The sequence below is a fragment of the Falco peregrinus genome, chromosome 1 (assembly GCF_023634155.1).
Source record: "Falco peregrinus isolate bFalPer1 chromosome 1, bFalPer1.pri, whole genome shotgun sequence".
NCBI lineage: Eukaryota > Metazoa > Chordata > Aves > Falconiformes > Falconidae > Falco > Falco peregrinus.
Window position 1 is genome coordinate 63986215 of NC_073721.1, and position 20573 is coordinate 64006787.

The following is a 20573-nucleotide window of genomic DNA, read 5'->3' on the forward strand; positions in this document are numbered from 1 at the left end:
ATCAACTCACACACCTTCCTGGAAAAGACAAAAGGGCAAAGGAAAAAAAACAGCCATGAGGGAAAAAACCAACAGAAGCTTGCGTTGCCGTGTCACCTTCCACGTCATATGAAAATACTTTTTCCAAAATTTGAAAGCATTTCATAAGAGCAGTCAGAAGCATATTGGGTTTTTTTTCTTTTTCCTTTTCAAAGCAAAGCAAAGTTCCACCCTTGCTGTCTGTCTCTCTTTTTTTCTCCTCTCTCTTAAGGGGAAAGAAAAAAAAAAAAAAAGTTTTGAGAATTTCATTTTTCTATTCACTGCAGTCCTGGCCAAAGTAAAGCCCTCTTTTACATTGACGTCAAGATCTTTACTAAGATTAGGGTTTCACTTCTCTATTGCAGCAATTAGCTAGGGAATGTATAAAAGGCTTCAGGGAAGCAAGCTGGGACTCCAGAGGGGAAAGCACTTTGCACCATAGGCAGATAGCAAGGGAGAGGGAGAGAGGAGGCAAGGCAGGAATACAGAGAGGCGGGTGGGGGGGAGGGAGAGAGGGAGGGAGGGAGGGAGGGAGGAACAGAAAGTTTATGTACATAAACCTTTTTTTAAAAAAGTATTGTTGCACCTGGTAGCTAGCTCCACCGACACAGAAATGAGAGGTCTGTGCAGTGCTTAAATAGCTGGGAAACAATGGGATAGCACAGGAAAGTTAACAATTAACAGTCTCAGCTTAAATTTTGTAACTGCAGGGAACTGGAAACACAGCTGCCTCTCTCTTCAACAAAATCAGGTCTCCTGGTTAAGGGAAGAATTTTTGTTAACATCTTAGTTTCTGCAAAATAAGCGGCTCTGAGTTGAATGAGTATCATGCAGTTATGGTTTTAACCAGCCTGCTCGTCTTTAACTATCTCCGCTCGTTTTAAAGAGAGCGGCTGGGAGGAGGGTAACGAGGCTTTTGAAATGCTTTTTACTGTACTTTTTTAAATGAGGGTACAGAGCAAAAAAGGGAGCTGAAGGCATCCGGCTGAAGAGAAGCAGCAAGGAAGATGGGTCTGCTAAGTGTGGATTTGCTGATCACGCTTCAGATCTTGCCGGTCTTTTTCTCCAATTGCCTCTTCCTTGCGCTGTATGACTCGGTGATCCTCCTGAAGCACATGGTGCTGTTCCTCAGCCGCTCCAAGTCCGGGCGCGGCGAGTGGCGGAGGATGCTGACCTCGGAGGGGCTGCGCTGCGTCTGGAACAGCTTCCTCCTGGACGCCTACAAGCAGGTGAGTACCGGGGGTGGGCAGGGGCCAGCTCCGAGGAGCATCCCTGCGGCCAGGGGAAGGGGGTGACGGCTGGGTGTCCCCTCTCTGGTGTGAAGTTTGATGGGAGAGGTGCAAGGTGAAAGCTCGGGCTGCGGGCTCGCTGCTCTGCCCCTGACCCTCTGTGCGGCCATGGCCGGGGCACTTAGTTGAGCCGTGCCTCAGTTTCCCCACCGGGACGAATCATCACGTTCATCAAGTGTTTCAAGATCCTCGCATAATTGTAAAATGCCCTGGGTGTTTTCACAGCTGTTGTTTAATTATTTGCCATGGGAAATCCTCAGAGGTGATAGGAAGGCTGCGTCTTCAGACAGAGCGCTGCACAGACAGATGTCATCTGTGTGACAGATAGAATTGGTTTAATTAGAGTGAAAGAGGTGAAACCTTGTCATTACATTGGCATTTTCTGTTGCGCGTATGTTATTTTTTATACTGGGGGAAGCATCCAAGTAATAGTAAAACTGGGCACCGAGGGAAACACTGAGCCTTTTTTCTTCAAGAAAGCAATGACAGAGGGACATGTCAGAGATTAAAAATGAACTTGACTAGCTGAGGGACAGCTGCCTGATGATTTAAGTTAAGAAGGCCAATAGCAGTTGTGCAACATGTACTTTTTTTTCCCTTTAAGCTTTGTACAAACATTACCCAGTGGTGCTGCCCAGGTCTAAAGAGGTAGTTATAGCTCCCTTTTATAGTTTGAAAAGGTGGACCCAAAAAGATGAAATTTCTTGAACAGGCCACCCAGTTAGTAAGTAGAAGAACTGGATTCAGAGCTCTGTGGCTTCCAAAACAGTGCTTAGTCTGTTAATTTGTTGTCTTATTTAGACCATCTAATTTAACATACCCGTGTGATGTCATGAGGTCACAGGGGTCCTGTCCAAATGATAGCTCTGTATCTTCTGAAACACTTATTTTTGTATCGCCTTCCCTGGTCCCTTTTCACTCCCCTATAATGCCTTTTGTGTTTGCTCTCACCTAGGGATGTGAAGAGCTTGTGGCGCTGGTGTTTGCTGGGTTTCTGATATGGAATACCAGCTGCTTAGCTTTGAAACCCAGGCCACGGGGAAGTTAATTTTCAGTGTAAGACAAATATAAATAACGTTTGCTTTTGCCAAATGGGTCAACCTCTTACTGCCACCCTAGGAATCAGCCAGCTGGCTACCCAAATAAAGTAATGCTGAATGAAGCTCAGTATTCTCCTAGCGGTTCTAGCTTCTGTTTTTAGTCTCTTCACCAGACATAAGTAAATTTTACAGTGGCCTTGTTAAATGGGCCGGTGAACACAATTGTTCCCATTTTACAGACAAGGCAAAGCAGGACAGTTAACACATGACTTGGTCGAGGCTCCAGTGGGAGCTGGTAGCACAGCTCTGAAACGGCCGAGTCCCAGTTCCCACATTTGCAACCTGTATGTGGCCCAGGGTCTGAAGAACGGGTGGAGCTGTAAGGAACCTTACATCCACGAGATATTTTCAACCTCGTTTTGCTTAGGTAATACAAAATAATTTAAAATAAAGATGTCGCATGCCTTTCTGTACTTCCCAAAGTCATACTTTGCCTTTTCCTCAGTGCTGTTGGTGTCAACCATGGAAACTACAGGGAGGATAGCTCTGTGCTATTTTTGGTGTTGGCAATGAAACTCGTACCTTGAACTTTGGTAATTAAATACTCTCCCTTTTCACCATTAAATCACCTAGGTTGTTAGGTCAATCAGGCTTTAAGGTCCCTAGGATGGATTCTGGGCCTCAATGAACTCAACAGAAAAATGCATATAAACATAACCAAACTTTATAACCTTGTTCCAAAAAGGGGAAAAAATCCATTTGTGCCAGCTGTCCTTAAGATGAAACTAATTGACCAACAATTCATGGAAAGAGTCTGTTTTCTGTAATAGAATTATGGGCCATAAGGACAGAAGATCATCGGAAACCTTTGATAGTCACAGGAAGGTAGATAATTGTAGAAATCAAATTACAGAGGGAACACCATAATCTGAGGAGCAATATTATGAGAAGAAGAGTCATCACCCCCACAATGGAGGATAATCTTCTGCTGATTCTGTAAAAAAGAGAAAGAAATAAAGTTTCAGCTGGAAAGCTGTACTGGTAGAGCTGAAGAAAATTGAATTTACCCTGCCTTGTGGTAATGTTTAAAAAACATGAGAAAGTGAAATATATTAAAGACTGTCCCACAAAGCATCATTTTCCTTAAATCATCTTTTTCTAAATCCTGAATAGGACTGCCCACTTGTGATATCTTAATCTTAGCCAATTAGTGAGGGTGGGAAATAAAAATATTATGGAATCAGAGTACTAAAGAGCATGACAAAATGCAATTGATATCATAGCCATGATTGTTTATTGCTCCAGGTTGCTAGCTGAAGCCAGATATTAGCAAAGTACTTAAGCAGGTGCTTAAGCTCATTCCATTGAGGAGTATTTATGATTCAACTAGAATAGCAGAATTGCAGATGTCTGAGATAAACCAAAGCTAGACTGCCAGTTAGTACTGGATTAAAGTAGTAACTATACTCGTTTTTGCTATGTTTTGTGCCACTAACAGAACTCTTCTTAAGTACATTTCATAACATTTTTCACAAAAGTACTTGATGTAAAATTTCTGTTCACAGAAAAATTTACTGGAAGCCATTCCAGAAAAACAGTGTGGGTAGATACTAGATTCTGGATTAAAGTAAATTTGTTACAAGAAAGGACCTCTGCCTTGAAAGCACACAGACTGTTCCAGACTTAAGTGGTTTTGTTTCAGGACTAGTGTGTGCAAGACATGATCTTGGAATAGTTAAACTAAAGTGTATTTGAAAATGGCTATTCTGATATGTTTTCCCTTCTAGAAAAACTTTTGAAAATCTTACCCAAATTTTGACTTGCTTTTGTTCTGCTTTTTGTTGTTGTTAAGTACTATTACACATGACTTTTTGATTGAGGCAATTATTTCATAGGCAAGATTACTTAGCAACAGTTGAAGACTTTAACATCCTCAGTGGGGAAGCAGTGTGGAGTTTGTTGTATTGGAATAGAGTATAGTAAGTAAGCTTTTTTATTGGAACATTTTATATGACTTGTTTTCTCTACATGTTACAGTCCCGCTGGAATCAAAATGATTGATCTTTTGTTTATTTTTATTTTCTTATGTAAATTTTATCAATGATTAATATGTTTCTTTTTACTTCTTTAGCTCTGAGTTCAGTATCTGTCACAGTGTTGATATTGTCTACACCGCACCAGCTTTGTGATTCATAGACCATCCTTCTCCTATTCTTTTCCAAGAGGCAAGCGTGTCTAATATTGCAACAAGGGAGTCTTTAGGACCAGATTAATTGTCATAACAGAGACAAATAGAGCTAGTAGTCAAGTTGCATTAACTTTGTATAATGGAAAGAGTGCAACTATTTCATTTAAATGTTATTTTTCTGATTTACTGCTGTGCTCTGTTTATCTACAGAAATGAGGGGTTTGACTCCTGAAGAGCAAATCATGTATGTATGTATGTGAGTGTAGGTATTCGCACTTTCATATGTGTTTGTATGTATACAGATACATATATGTGTGTGTATCTGTCTATATATATATGTACATACATATACCTATATGTGTATAAATGTAAAAATCCACACACATAGGCATGCATCATCTCCGTTTTCAGGAGTCAGTCCTCTCTCATTTCTCTGTATATGTATACACGTATTATGTGTGTGTATACATATGTATAGATATGAACGCAACCACACCTACAGATAAGAGACAAAACCCAAGAGATTTTTGGGAAGGTGCTAGTGTGCCTTCTGCACGATTTATAGAGGCCGGCTCTAGAAATGCCAGTGAGGCATTTGTTTTAGGCCACAGCATGTCTACTGAATGTGTCACATACCTTATAGCAACCCAGAGAAATAGCCAGAGGGCTTTGGAAAAAGACATCGTATTTACCTTTAAAAGCTTGTTTTTTACCTGCTGAGTTCCATGCTTTATTTAGTACTGAGATGAATCCACTTTCTAAGACTCCAAAGGTGAGAAATCATTATCTTAAAATGCTTTTAAAATGGGTACATAAAAGGTTGTCCCTATTAGCAATCCTCAGTGGAGGGACCTCATGCTGGAAGCTTTTCCATTCCAGATACAAGCTTTGTGTTTCAGAGCTATGGTGCCTGGTCCTCAGTGGAGAGGCGTAAGGTTATCCTAGAGGAAACCCTCCCTCTTCTCCACCTCAGTGCAGGATAGTTAGGGGGAAGACCTTAATGGCATCTCCCTGAAGCAGCCAAATGCCGTGATGCATCTAGGGGGTAACATGCACATATATGCACATGGGTGTAAATGCACATTCCAGGCCTCAGAAGGATGCTGGTATCTCAAGTGATGAATGGTGGTGGGTATTTGCACGTACGGCTTTCTACTGTCTTTAGCATGGGCCAGCAGCAAACTCTGGCATGACAGACCCAGCAGGGAGGGGACGGTTGGCACAGGATCCCAGCTTCACGGCATAGACCCAGCTCTGGGTGTAGCACCAAGTAGACTGGTTCAGTAAACACCCAGTTGGGTTTTCCTCAGATTTCAAGGAAGCACAATTAAATTACCTTTGGCTACTTCTGCCTGCCTGATAACTACATCTTTTATTCCTAAAATAAATCAGTATGCAAAGCAGGACAGCCCCAGAACTGTCATCTTCAGTACATGCTGGACAGCATTATCACAAAATTTGAAAGTAATATACTGGCGTGATCCTTTACCTGCTGTTTGGCTGTCCAGTAACTCTTTGCTTTGGGGAGAAATTTTTTAAAGGTTGGAAGGAAGGCATAACCTCTGTACTCATTATTTGTATTTAGCAAGGTAACAAAGTGTCTTTCTCTGAATTTGACAATGATAAAGGGAATTTGCGAAAGAGTGTGTTCTGTAGTTTTGGGGTTTAGAAGCTAGATATTGTGTGGTATTAAAAATATTTTATTGGCATTACAAAGTTCAGCCTTAGCAGGATTGTTTTCATTGACATTTGCAAATTAAAACAGTCTTGAAAGAAGTGAGAAAAACAAAATAAAACCACAATTAAAACTTTTCCTGCAGCGTTTGGAACATAAGGTCAACAGGATTTGGGCATGTCATTGTCATTATTATTAAGACATTGTCATTATTAATAATATATAATCATGTTTGTTCTAGTAGTGCCTGAGGACCAGCCTAGACCCATTGCCCCAGGGAGTGTCCTAGGCAAGAGAGGCAGGTGGTTTGTCCCACAGAGCTGATGGTTCACCCAAGACTGGAGCGTATGGTTCAAACACCCAAGATGGACAAAGGTAGAAAAAGGGATCTGACAACTCCTGTCCCACATGGGGGCTCATCCTGTCCATTTCATTTTGCAGATCTAACTTCACTTCTTCCACACCACCTCTTTGCAGTCTTCCATTTCCACTCTAACATGTGGAAAACTGACCGAAGGAACTGCTGCCTTTTTGTAAAACCCTTGTGTAACCCCCTCGGCTGTGGTAGGCGCAGCAAGTGGGCAGCACCCAGGGAAAGGCTTGTACCCAATCCCTGCACCCTGGCTCTGCCTCGCCAGCAGAATCACTGCTGTGTATGGACTCATACATTGCTAAAGCTGAGTTTTAAAAAAAAAAGAACCAACAAAAAGATCATCCAAATTAACTTCAAATCTCCTCCAGGTGCTGACCAGCAAAGACTGGTGAAGGACTGTGTCACCTGTAGTTAGCCCAGCAGGGCAGCAAGTGGCCCTGAGGCCATGGTGCTGGAGGCCATGCTCCCATCCAGCGGGAGACAGAAGCCCTTAAGCAGCTTGCTGTAGGCTCCCTGACCAGAGGAGCTGAAATTATCCATTTTTTTAATGTTTTCTTATAAATATATAGAATGTATTTTCTTAAAAATTATCCATTTTCTTTTATAAGAGTACCAGGCAAAAGGCTCCTTTATGCTTTTCCTCTGCCATGCATGTTCCTTTGTGGGACGGCAATTTTTAAATCAAGAAAACAGCATTTGACTAGTTATTTTGATCTAGAATGTGCCCTTTTTAATTTGACTCCCACTTCCCTCCCTCAGCTTCATACACCTGATCCTAAATAAAAGACTGGGGACTCTGGGAGAACGTGAGTCAATTCTAGTCTCTGCTCTCCGAGTAATCGAGTCTCTTACAACAAGCTGTCACCTCCCCATGACAAATGAAGGGTTCCTGCTCCTGTATGCTACTCCAGACGAGGGCCTCCTGGAATTTTTATCCACTGCAGAGTTCTCCAGCTCTGGGTCATGCAAATAAAGAAAATAAAAATAATGTATTGTATAATTCCCCAGCCAGAGTCTGACTATGATTTGGATAAAGCACTGAGAAGTATCAGGCTGTTCAGAGGCTATATTTAGCTGAATTAGGATCAAATCAAATCAAAGCAGAGAACTTGAAAGGAGCAAAAAGCTCCAGGGATTCAGTTCATTACCGATCCCTGGACTCCAGTCCCGGACGCAGCATGTCCATATTGAAATGGCTAATATCACAGACTGCTAATTGTCTGGCATCACCTATTTTCTTTAGGGGGTTGACACAGCCCGATGAGTCTGCCAAACCATTTGAAAATCCCTCATGCAGGGTATGAAAGCTGTATCCCAGTGCATGGCATCCCAGGAGGGTTATGCTAAAGCTGATAAAAGCAAAATGAGAAAAACGAAAAGGTAAATGAGGAGGCCATGTTTTGTCCGTGGGGCTTTTCCTAGTCCTCCTGGAGAATGTACAACAAAGTTAGCACTATGTGCTATTTCTAGCCTGTCGTTTATGAATAGGGCTTTCTTTCCCGCTCCTAAGTCTCCGTCATTTTGCAGCCAGCGTGCTAATGCATCGGCAACCTTGTTCCCTTCTCGCTCTGCGCGCGGACTTGCAGAAGGGCATGCAGCACCGAGGCTTGTCAAGCAAACACGGAATTCACCCAAACGCTGCAAGTCATTGCTTTGGTGAGGGGCTGTGGCTGGCTGCTGGCTGGGCTGGCTCCCAATTTGCTTGGCCAACCTTGCGTGTCCCAGGCAGGCTGCGCGGGAGGGGGTGCCTGCGCTGCCCGCTCTCCGCCTCGTCCCAGGCTGGCACAGAGTGCCCAAACATTCACGCACAGAAGTACGTGATTATAGAAATGCTGGATCGCGTGTGAGGGGAATTCTGCTAGTTTGTTTCTCAGAATTTATATTTTGCCTGCCTTTGTGTAAGATTTCAAAAGCGGTTTGGCTGAATACATGGGGGTTTTTCTTTGTTTTCTCATTGCGTTGATTCTCTTTTCCAAGAGCTATTTTTTCTTTCAATAAATAACAACAAAGAAAACAGCCAAGGCCTACAATGCAAATGATCAGCAAGGATGATATTGTCATCCTGTGTCAATCGGTTCTGAGCCTGGCAAAATAAAGAGTCCCTTTGGGAACGTCAGCGCTTCATCAAGACTAATTAGCGGAGATGCCGCTGCTTATGTTTAAACATTAACGACTGGGCAGGGCTGCTTTTTGGATTGCCTGACACTGGCACCGACCTTAATTACTCCTCTACAAGAGCAGAAAATGCCTTGTGAATGCCTGCTTGGCAAGGATGTCTCATTAAGGGGAAAAAACCCAACACAAGCACTCCTAGAAACAAAAATAAAAATGGTAGGTAATCTGCGGCCATGAGATGTTCTTCATGAATGTGGGAAATGGAAAGAAACTGCTATAAGGTAACATAGGGTATGTTTGTACTTTGTTTCCTAAACTTACCCAGTTTTTAGTCAATAAGGAGTGCGAGAGACAGAGTGCAAGCTTGATTTGTTGGAGAACAAACAGTGAAATACGATGCCACCCTTGGTACCCGTGCTAAATAGCACCTGAGGGGCATCTCCATGCTGGTGTTTGATGGGAGCTGTTATGTTAGTCTGTTCCGTTAGGGTTTGCAGACTGGCCTAGGAAAAGAAGTGTTTGGTAGACCTGAGTTGGTAACGAGGAGCTTGCAGTGTGTAGCCTCTCTTCTGCTTGGATATGATCAAGAAGCAGACTCTGGTTTCCCAGTTCAAGAGTGTTGGTTACAGTATTTTCGCTCATAATAAATTTGTTCAAATAAAACCAGAAGAGCGAGGGGAAACAGCTGCTCAGATGCAGCTTGTCTCCTGAGTGGCTCTGTTTGTCGTTGAGTTTTAGTTGCTTCTGTCCTTTCTACCTTTATTTTTCTCCTCCTCTGAGAAGTGCCAGCAAATATCAGAAATTCAAAGTTGTGTTGCTTAACTGTGATTTATGAGATAAATCATATGTTATTACTTCTTTTCTTTGACTGGATAAGTGCACTCTCCTAAATACTGAGGTCCATTATTCATCCAAGGAGTGGGTGCAGCACAGATACTTACATGTCAGGCTTTGCTCAGAAGGCACGTTTTGGGCAAGCCAGCTCTGAAAAAAGCATTTGCTTGGTAGTGCAAGAACAGTTAAGCTTTCTAGGTAAAGAGGGATCTAGTGTTTGTGCAGATGTGCAGGTGTTGTGTTTCTTGAGATGTGCCCACTTCTGGTAGTTACTGGCTTGCACAACTTCCTAGCTGGCTTATGGGTTGAATGCAGCCCTCGAGATGATTCGGTGGCCACCGCATGATCTTGACCTGTGTATTTCTTTGCTCAAGCCTGGCCCGTTACCTTAGTCCCTCATGCTTTGCCTATCTTACTACACAGAACAGCAGAGAGAAATGAGATGTTCCAACAGCTCGCACAGCAGAGTACCTACTACCTGCTAAGTGGCCTGCAGCAGCACTTTTTAAACGCTGCAAGATGCTTAATGGTGCTTAAATGTTACAGCCCGAGTCTCCAAGCCTGCCTCTCTCCAGATAGAGCCTTTCTTTTCAAAAACTGGGATACAGCTCTTTTCCTTCCTTGAGTTCAACAGCTGGGCACAGTCACACAGCAGGCCCTAAACCCAGCTAGTTCAAACCTTGCTTGCTCTCAAAGGCAACGGAGCTCAAGTCTTAATTTTTTTTTTTTTTTTTTTAACTGTTACCAGGGCTCTAGCAGATAGCAATGCTGCAGACACAGGTTTATGGGGAAGGGGCCACATGGAGCTGTGCTTTCCTGGGGCATCACTTGCTTCCCTTGCCTGCCATACAGTGGCAGCTGCACGTGCTCTGCTCGCAGGGGCGATTACCTCGTGCTTGGCCTGGAGAGATCTGTGGGTCTAGGGCAGTCTTTCTGTGGCTCTCTTCCTTGCTGATGCCTGAGTGAGAATGGCAGAACAGTTGTGTCTCAATTTGCCCCGTGGAAAATAGTCAAAATGATGTTTCTATCGTGTGCCAACATGCTGTGAGACCTTCTTGTGTAACTGTGAAGTCTGGCAGCTGTAAAGTCAGTGTCTTACAAACTTTGCTTTGATTAGTTTCTTGCTTCTATTGCTATTCTGACGAAATAATGCCGAGTCATGAATAACTGTAGATTTGCTCAAGGTAGTCAGATTTCTGGGGGAGAAATGGAGGATCCAGTATCTACAATATACTTGCCTCTGGATCTGTGTGTAGCAGCAATTGCATTGGCTAAGTATTCAGCTGTTAACTCAGTTTCTTAGTGAGTCTGACTCACCAGGATACCCTATAATGTAATGTAGAATATGTATGTATATGTATATAATGTAGAAGTGCACCAAAAATCAGTTTCTAATTCTAAAAATTCAGCATTAACTTCTATTGACTTTAGTTGGAGCGTAGCTTCAGAAAGAAATAAATACAGTATGAAAGACTTCAGAATTTGGCCCTGTGTGTTTCCTTCAAAGCAACACTTCTGAACATAATCAAATAGACAGGAGACAGAGAGAGACAGAAAGAGTCAGGGAAGCACAAAAGGATAATTGCATTGTTGTACTAGAGCTTGATGGTAAAGGCAGATACATAGGAATCGCCGTGGCAGAGCTCATTAAAAACTAATTGTCTTATGTAATATTTTGTGGTTCTATAGCAGTTATCAGCTAAGGATCTTGGAGCCCTCTGCAGGCTCCACCTAAACCTGGCAGTCCCTTCTATGAGTTGCTTATAGTCTGCCTTTTTTCTATAGGCAGGGGAATAGAAACAGTCAGGCAAAATTACTTTTCCACAATTGCATGTTAGGTTTGAGTTAGATCTGGAGCTACAGCTGAGAACAGTTTGTTTTCACTTCATCCTACTTCAACCTTTGTGTAAAAACTTTCCCCTTTTCCTGTTGCTTTCCCCCCAGTTGTCTTCTAGAAAAGCACTGCAGTTGAAGTGTCACTCAATCAGTGATGCGGTTACTGCAAAGCAGTTAGAAAAACCCTTGGAGAGCACAGTCTTGGTTGGTCCACTGTAAGAGCAGGATGTACACTGAGTGGGCATCTGCAGAGATCTCCCTTGTGTTTGGTATTCTGAGTATTTTCAACCTTGGACTGCAGGATGGAAGAGAATAGTCATGTATGAAATCTGAAAACCTTTCAAAATTGAGAGGCACTGCGTGTGTTGTGAAGGTCACGGATACAATGCAGAATGATTTTGGAAAACTGGAAAAATGCCTTGAAATGTAGGAAATGCAGTTCAGTGGGGTCGAGTGCAAAGCACCAAATTCAAGCTGGACTGATGAAGGAAGTATCCAAATCCATGATGGGGAGCAACTAGAAAGGCAGAAAAAGGGACCTAGGCATTGTAACTTCTCACTAGATGACTCCTAGTCAACAATCCTGCTTTTCAGAAACAGTCATGATGTTTCATAAAAAGTAAACATCTGGAATGTAGAAACAGATGTAGCCTGTGAGATACATTAAGTAATTGTCTGATTATTCTGAGAATTAGTAAAAACTCTTTTGAAGTTTTTAACACTGTTCTTCAAGGAAGATGTGAACCAAGTAGAGAGAACTCAGATGACGGCAGTGAAAAAATATCACATCTAGAAAATTCAGCTCACAGAGAAAAGTTATGAGAAATTGGAGGTAGTCTGTCTGAAAGAGAGTAAGAGTCTGCAAATACAGTAAGGGTGGACAGGACTGTGTGTGCGTGTGTAGTGGACAGGACAAGACAGATTTCAGACCAAATGTTCTGACATTAGTGAAGTAGTTATACCTGTCAGGAATGCCATGTTTCCCTGTACTGTGAGTGGAGATGGACTAGATGAATTTCTTCTGTTTGCTTCTGATGATTTGCTATGTCCCCATGCTAGCATCCATGTGGGTAGTTAGGTGTACTTTTTGGACAGGTGACTTGAAGAGTAGTAGTCATAAGGCTACTGGACAAGCAAGTCACACTAACTTGCTACGTTTTAATTTGTTTTGCCGTCAGGTCAAACTGGGAGGAGAAGCCCCAAACTCCAGTGTAATCCACATAGCCAAGGGCAGTGACGGCAGCAGTAACAGCTGGAAGAATGTCAGTGGCAAATGTGGGACCAAATGCCACCTTCTGGATTTTGCCAACTCTGAGCGGCCGCTGGTGGTCAACTTTGGTTCAGCTACCTGACCACCATTCACAAGCCAGCTGTCGGCCTTCAGCAAGTTGGTGGAGGAGTTCTCTGGTGTGGCTGACTTTCTGTTGGTCTACATTGACGAGGCTCACCCGTCAGATGGCTGGGCTGCCCCTGGAATCTCCCCTTCTTCATTTGAAGTCAAGAAACACAGGAACCAGGAAGACCGATGTGCAGCTGCTCACCAGCTCCTAGAGCGCTTTTCCTTGCCACCTCAGTGCCAAGTGGTGGCTGACTGCATGGACAACAACGCCAACGTGGCCTACGGGGTTTCATTTGAGCGAGTATGCATTGTGCAGAGACAAAAAATCGCCTATCTGGGAGGCAAAGGCCCCTTTTTCTACAATCTGCAGGAGGTTCGGCTTTGGCTGGAACAAAACTTCAGCAAAAGATGAAATCTGTTCTCTACAGAAGCGATGTCCACAGAAGTGTCCCTTTAAGGTGATGTAAAAGGGAAAAAACAAAAACAAAAAAAGAAAAAATATGCTGGTTTCAAGAAGGCCTTTCAGATGATTGCAGGAGAACACACTTGATAACCAGGTCAAGCTAATGTTAAGTAAGAAAAGAAAATTAAACAAAAAACCCTGACTCCACAGAAACATTCTTGTATGAAAAAAATCCCACTCCTGCACTCGCTACAGGACAGAAGAGGTGAAGAGGCTTCTGCGAAATGGTGCTGCTGGCGAGTGGGAAGAGTGGTGAGACAGGACCTGTCTCCAGGAGCTCCTCTTGTGAAGTGTTGGCCCTGGGGCCGGCCAGGTGCGTCGCTGCTTGGAAGGCAATCCATGGAAAGGCAGTGCCACGCATTTCACCAGAAACACGTCTTTACCCTCCTGTGGCCAATGCAAGTGACCTGAGAGGAGCCAGGGGCTTGCAATTACTTTTCCATAGAAATACCAAGGAGTGTGGCACTCGGCCTCTCTCGTAGAGAATTTATTGTTCAGAGACTACAGGAACCACCATGCAATGCATCGTGCAGGCAGGCTGCAGATCCAAATGAGACATTGTATGCTGGTATTTGTACTCTCTAGGAACGCCTCTGCACAGTTATGAACGATGTCATTCTATCTATACGTTTGTATCCAGTATGCAGGCCTGCGCCTGCCAAGAGAAATGTTAAAATCTATGGAGCTGGACCAAAAAGACAAAGGCGATCAAATAAGCCCATTACAAGTTGAAAAAAACCCCAAACTTGGACTATTTGTAACAAAACAGTGAGAACCGTCTAGAGCGTGCATCATGAGACAAAACTCAGCTGATGCCAGCCAGCCCTTGGTTCTCAGAGCTGACAACACACATTTATCAATATCCTCTGGTTCTCTTCTCTGTTTCTGTACCCGCCTTGATGTCTTTCTGTCTAGCGGTAGGCTTAAAGGTAATTTCAGTTTTAGCTTTTTTAAAAGAAAATAACTTATTTCTTTCTTTTATTTTTATTGGAGTTAATGACCTTACAGATATATTTGGGGGGATGGGGGAACTTATGCACAACTTTACCTCATTGAAATGGAAACCTATCCTGTCATTTACCCTGTTAAATGTAGTCATGCTGATTTTTGCTGTTGTAGATACCTGCAGGTAGTTCCTAGCTACGTTAGCTTGTCTGGAAGTTCAGTTGTTTGCAGCCTCAGAACTGATTAGCTGGAGTTCTGCGATCAAACGGGATGGTGGTCTGTTCGTTTCACTTGTGTTCTTAAAAGCCTTCCCAGAGAAACAGGGAGGACAAATAGTGTGAACTAATGTGAGTAAGTGTAAAAGATGGCAGAATTTTCATACGAATGAGTCTGAGGAATTATTAATTATCTTTAAAGAGATACTGTCAACTTAAAACGTACATTAAGTTTAGGTATTTCTAAAACTACAATGATTTTATCAAGCCTGATGAAAAGGCAAGTTTACGAGCTAACCCGTTGGAGCTGATAAATGAAAACCCATAAGGAGATGGACTATCCAAGTTTTCTCTCAACTTTGGCAGAAACATGAAACAGATGAACAGGATAAGTGGCAAAAATCAAATTAGTTCTTTTAATTTCTCATCCTGTCAGTTGTCAGGAATATGATGTATTAGTAGTAACACAGGGAAGAACAGAAAATACGTATGTAAACATTTTCATTTTCACAGTGTCCCTTTAATACTGTGTATTTCCTCTTGCTTGGCTGTTGTACGTCAGCCAATGTACAAGGCATTTGGAGATGTGTTTTCAAGAACAGGTCTGAAATAATGACGGTAACATGAGTGATTTCTCCCATATTTTCAGGTTCATGCTTCCCTTCCTTCTCGTATTTTCCTCCACACACTGTTAAATGTATACACATGTACACTTACACTGGTTGGCGAGAAGGGCGTAACGAGTGGTCTTCAGACCTTATGGTGAGCCCCACTTCTCAGATGACATGCTTGTGTGTGTGCATGTGTATGTATGTATGCATTAGTGTATGCATATATATGTGTATCATACAATTCTATGTATGTATATCCATATACATGCACACATAAGTGGTGTCTAAGGCCAATAATAATAATCATTCTGTCCTCCCGTTTGTTAATGTTACTGTAACGCATTGCTCAGTGTGGAAGTTTGTTATACATTTTCATGACTAACTGGGATATGTAACTGAGATTTTTAAACCTAGTATCATAGAAACAGTAACACAGCCAAACTACATGGCTTATTTAATCCAGAGTCCTACCTCTGACTGTATCAGATGCTTCAGGGGAAGGTGCAATAATTTCTTCTGGAATTTTCATTAGCTTCAGCCCTTTTTATTTTTGTCTTGTCTAATGTGATTGTTGATGTCCGAATATCCCTATGAGTGGCTGATCCGGAGTTTTGAGATTTAAATATTTCTTGAGGTGGGGAATACTAAAATCAAGAAACATCATGTTTAAGAGCAAAGAAAAATGAATAAAAACAGATATTTTTTTTTCAGATTTAAATTGGCTGCTTTTCAGTGTCATTCTCAAGCTCTTGCTCTTGTATGCTAAAATAGTATAAACAGGAGTGATCCCAATTTTTCTTCAGTATGTCAGTGATTATATACTCTCTATAGAAATTTGCATACCTTTCTTAAGACAATAATTCACATTCTTATACAGGCCCGTATTTTTTGCCTGTCTCTGAATCTCTTCTTTTTCTGTTACAGTGCCCTTTACTCAGGTGAGTAAAGCTGTAGATGTTACTCCGAGAGACAATATGTTTCCACGTACCTAGCACAACATCTTGGCTTTAATAAATCTTGTTCTTCAGTCATCCGAAACTTTATTAATCCATAGCAATGCCATAGCCTTTGTAAAATTTAAACTAGTAAGTCTTTTCTTTCTCTCTTCTTTTCCGCATCACCCAGTTGCAGTCCGAACTGTTTATCTGGGAAATGCTAGCCAAACGTTTAGCACAGCTGTTGAAACATACCTTTAGCTTGGAGGAGAGAGTTTGAGCTAGTAATTCTGTGAGTTTATACCACTTTGTGTATCTAAAGTTACAGTTACTTTTCAAGTCCATTTTCCCTTTTGAATTTCCATTATTTTTTCTCGTTATTCATAGATGTCTGTTCATCACATAGGATAAAGGAATTATAAAATTGGCTCCTGGAAAGGGGAAATCCACAAGGATTTTCCACAAGAAAAAATACATAATAACTTCATTTTTTTCTTGGCAACATGAATGCATTACCCTGCCCAAAACTTAAAGATAGTTCAGCCTCACTGATTATCAAGACAGAAATACATTTTGCAAATCCTTAAATTTCCCCAGAAAATTTGTGGTCAGAAAGCAGGGGAAGTATTTCAAAGAGAGGAAAAAAAAATCTTTTGTAAGTGGCTGATAAAAATACAAGCTCTTCATTTATTTTTGTTGACAAAATTAGAGCATTTTTTGGTTTTAAATTAAACTTCATCCCTTGTCCTCAGTTAATGATAGAAGTGGCCATATGTCAGATACCCAGAATTATTGTAACAGTGGGTTGTTCTGGGTCTAGGCAGTGGTTTTACTGCCTTGCTAGCATCGTCCTTCACAATTGGTCTGGTCTGCTGTGTTCCTGGATTTGCTTTTGTCTCTTATTCTCACTGTTTCAGGGCACTAAACTGTATTACTTGAGGTGCTTCAGTGTGACATACATATTGAGCAATAGCTCGCAAAATAGGTGCCTGAAAGTATTTTGGAAGGTTACTGTGTATAATAGAGACCCCAATACTGTGTCTTAACATTAGTATGGGAAACTTCCAGTACTTTTCCGTTTTGAATAAGGTAAAAAGCTATTTTGGGCTATCATTCTACATTGTTCTGTGCTTAGCATCATTATTTAGCACTGTATAAAATGAATGTAAAACATTTTGTACAGATGAAAACGATAGCATTTTGCTCTTGCTTGTGTAGACAATGACATAAATTTAAGGCAGCAGGAAAACATGCCCTGTCTATTCAAAAGAAAGAAATATATTCTGAAATATATTGTTGAACAACTGTCTGAACCTTTGAAAAACAAAATGCAATCATTTTTATGAAGGTGATCTTGGTGGGGAAACCCCCAGAGCTTCTCAAAAAGGTATCAGTGCTATGTGTGTGTGGGGAGGTAGGTTACGTTTCTGTATGTGTGCAAGTGGTTCTTCTGTGATGTGGAGGTTTAAGAGTTTGTAAGACTTCCATTCAGTACTATTACCAAAGCAATAAGAGGTATCAGGTAGGGAATACTGGCCAGTTTTGTTCAACTCTACACCATGTCTGTGCCGGCTCCGTGTTCAGTGACCTTTGGGCCCAATTTGGAGGCTTCAGAGAAGAGAGGTTGGGGTGAGACAATGAAAGCTTGTGTGCTCATGAAGATAGCTAACAAAAGAGTAATTAACTCAGTTGGCGATCAGATGCCCTCACACTGGCATTCCTCTGTGCACCTTAGCGTTTCTGTATTTGAAATTAGGCCTCGTTGGGGCTGTGAATAAGATCACCGGCACGTAGATGCCTGTGTGTAGATGCCTGTGTGTACTGACTATGTGTGTGTCATTGTTTAAATGTCAAAAATACACTTTGCAGGAGAGCCAGCAACACTTTGTTACAATATGGTGCTCCATGAAATGTGCTTTCTAGATTTGTTTTTCTTGTATTATAATAAACAACAAAGGAAAATATACCTCTTCTGTGGCGTCTTATTCTAATATTGGTTATTAATATGCAGTGGAATCTTGACATTAGACCACGGAAACTTAAAACTGTGTTTAATACAGCCTACACCACCCTGGCTAGATCTTAAGCATTATGAGCAAACCCCTTTATAAATGGTGGGACGAATTTAATATCTGACTACTTCTTAACTTTTGGGAACGGCAACAGGGAGAGAAACTGAGAGCTACAAGGACAGCAGCTGAGTCTGCACAGAATTGCACTGTTCAAAACAAGTATGTGCTTGAAGAAAGCGTATCAAGCTGTACGTAGCACACGAAACATGGACAAATTCATTGTGAATGCATCAGCTATACATATAGCTCCCATTTCAATGAACACACAAAAGGCAAAAGATGAAAAATAGAATTAAAAAGCTGAATAGCTGCTACAGGGGAAAAAAACATTGGAATAGATGAATGTCTGGCAACCTAAACAAACTCCCTTTGTAATTTAGTTCTATATTAGAAATTTCCTCCTCTTTTTCATCTTTCCTCACAGTAAAGTTTTATAGGACCCTACATCTGAAAACTGCTTGTGAATATAGGTAAGAAAGAACAAAACAAATCACGAAAAAGAAAGCTTTGGAAATGATTACATCTAAGCGGCCCAAGCAGAAATGTTCCTTACAGTATGCTTGACAGGCCCTTGGAACAACCAAAGAAATAACTATCTCTAGATTATCCAGTTCACAAAAATAACCCTCAGAAGTACTGAAAACAGACTTGTGAGTGGTGTGAGTATTCCTGTATTCTGGCTGTTAGTGGTTATGACTTTTCTATCAATCGTTGCTATAAAGAGCTACTTGATATTCTGGAAGAAATAAAAACACCTTTCAGGATTTGTTTTTTATTTCACAACCATATGTATCAGGTGAAGGCAGATGTGATGAAATAACAGTTTTATTAGAAAATAGGTTCATTAATAATTAACTTGTTACCAAAAAATAGATTCTGGCTGCTCCCAAATATTTGTAAAAGTATTTTTTTCTGGAATGGATAGTGTCCATGGCAGAAGGAAAAAAATAATTAGAAAATTAGTTATTTATAGAGCAACATTCAAGGATATTGACTACTGCTCAAGATCTTATTTTCTGACAAAGAAGAGAATTCCTGAGGCATAATAAACCTTTCCCAAATACCAACTTCAAAGCAAGGACCTAAATGTTGGTTAAAGGCTTTGGTCACACATAAATCATCTTCAGCTGGAGTATCACTTCCACAGTTTGATACGTTAATTGACTCACTGTGTATGCCTGTGTACTTCTAATGTTCATATTAGTGAATCCGCTGGCTTAAATGTGTCTTACAGAGCTAATGTGAAGTGGAGACACGTTGAGTGAGTATCCTGCTCTCATCCTTAAGGCCTTAAAGATTTGTGAGCTTCCCTCTGTCACCTGACTACAGAAGGATCACCCATTTCAGGTTATATTGATGAAACATATGAATACCTCAAGCATTTTAGTTCTCTCCGAGATAGTGCCTATTACACAAAATTGAAGAAGTAAAAAGCAGGAAAAAATACTCTTTGTAAATCGGTATTTCCCGTATTTCCATATGCATATTTGAGTTAGCCATACAAAAGCTACTGTGGCTTAGCTATGGTTAGGTGTGCAGATAACAGGAGGGGAAGTTTTCTCCAAAGCCCTCTCTTCTTCAGAAATTAATCAGCCTTTGATGTCCTTTAACCCTGTTCTTTTCCCCTCACATCTTTCCTGCACCTGATTTCCCATCTCTTGCTCTTTCCAACCTGTAACACCCTTGGTGATGATTTCCCCCATCTCAGCCTTTGGTTTTGTGGAGTTTGCTTAAGGTTACAGCTTAGCTGAGGACTGCAAGTACGAGTACTTTTAAAAGGATTTCAGTTGTCAGAAGGTCAAGTGAGATACTTGAGAATACAGCATTTTGTTCCCTTTATCTGTGTATCCTCAGCACAGACCATCTGCATGCAGTTTTGTTCTCCAGCATCATTTTCACGTGCCAGCCTGCAGAGCTAAACGCTGGCTTTCTGGGCAGATTGTAACAGCACAAACAAGTATTTCCCTTCCTGCAGGTTGGAAGGGAGTGAACATACAGGTTTTAATCTCAGCCCCAGCTACCAGAGTTTGTATCTCCTCATGATGGCCACCAGTTTGTAAAACTCCTAAAGCCAACCCTCCAGCCTCTCAGAGGGCGAAGGGCTGAGCGCTGGCAGTGCCACACATTACACCTGGTCAGATATCTTACGAGACAAACCTTCCCGAGGTTTTTCTCAAGAGACTCACAGGAAATTAGACCAATCCTTCCAAACCAGAAAATGGGGGACTATGCTTGTAAGTGAAAAGCACTTGCTTCATGAGGAAGGGAAGTCTTGTAGCTGCTGCTGCTGTGGAAAGAGCAGCAGATTTTTACTAGCTGCAGAAGTTCTCTCTAAGTGATCTTTGGGGATCTTTACAGAGGGACTGAATGGCACTGTGGGGGTGGGGTGGGGGTGGGGATTTCACAGTGCTAAAACTGTCCACAGCACTTCACCTGAATACTGAGCACCTGATGGAAAGTAGCACCACTTCGCCACTTGTGCATCCAGGGCATACCAAAGTGCTTGAATCCCAGACGTACATCACTGCTATAGACTGATTTGATGACATGTAGGCAGGATGCCTGGACTAAAAATGCATATACACTTCGTAGCTATTCCCTCAGGATATTTCTCTTGCTGTCACC

At 41.7% G+C, this 20573-nt stretch overlaps 1 protein-coding gene across 2 annotated transcripts; it reads left to right on the plus strand.

Annotated features, from left to right (window-relative positions):
* The first annotated feature begins 551 nt into the window (after nt 1-551).
* Nucleotides 552-17842, plus strand: DIO2 (iodothyronine deiodinase 2). Of its 2 annotated transcripts, none has more exons than XM_013294944.3 (2): nt 552-1247; nt 12547-13119. In XM_013294944.3, exons 1-2 carry the CDS (start codon nt 1026-1028, stop codon nt 13117-13119), a joined length of 795 nt encoding a protein of 264 aa, XP_013150398.1. In that variant the 5' UTR covers nt 552-1025. The 2 variants fall into 2 exon arrangements, with proteins under 2 accessions (XP_013150398.1, XP_027635018.1); XM_027779217.2 differs by having other exon boundaries at nt 553-1247; nt 12547-17842.
* Nucleotides 17843-20573: the final 2731 nt, after the last annotated feature.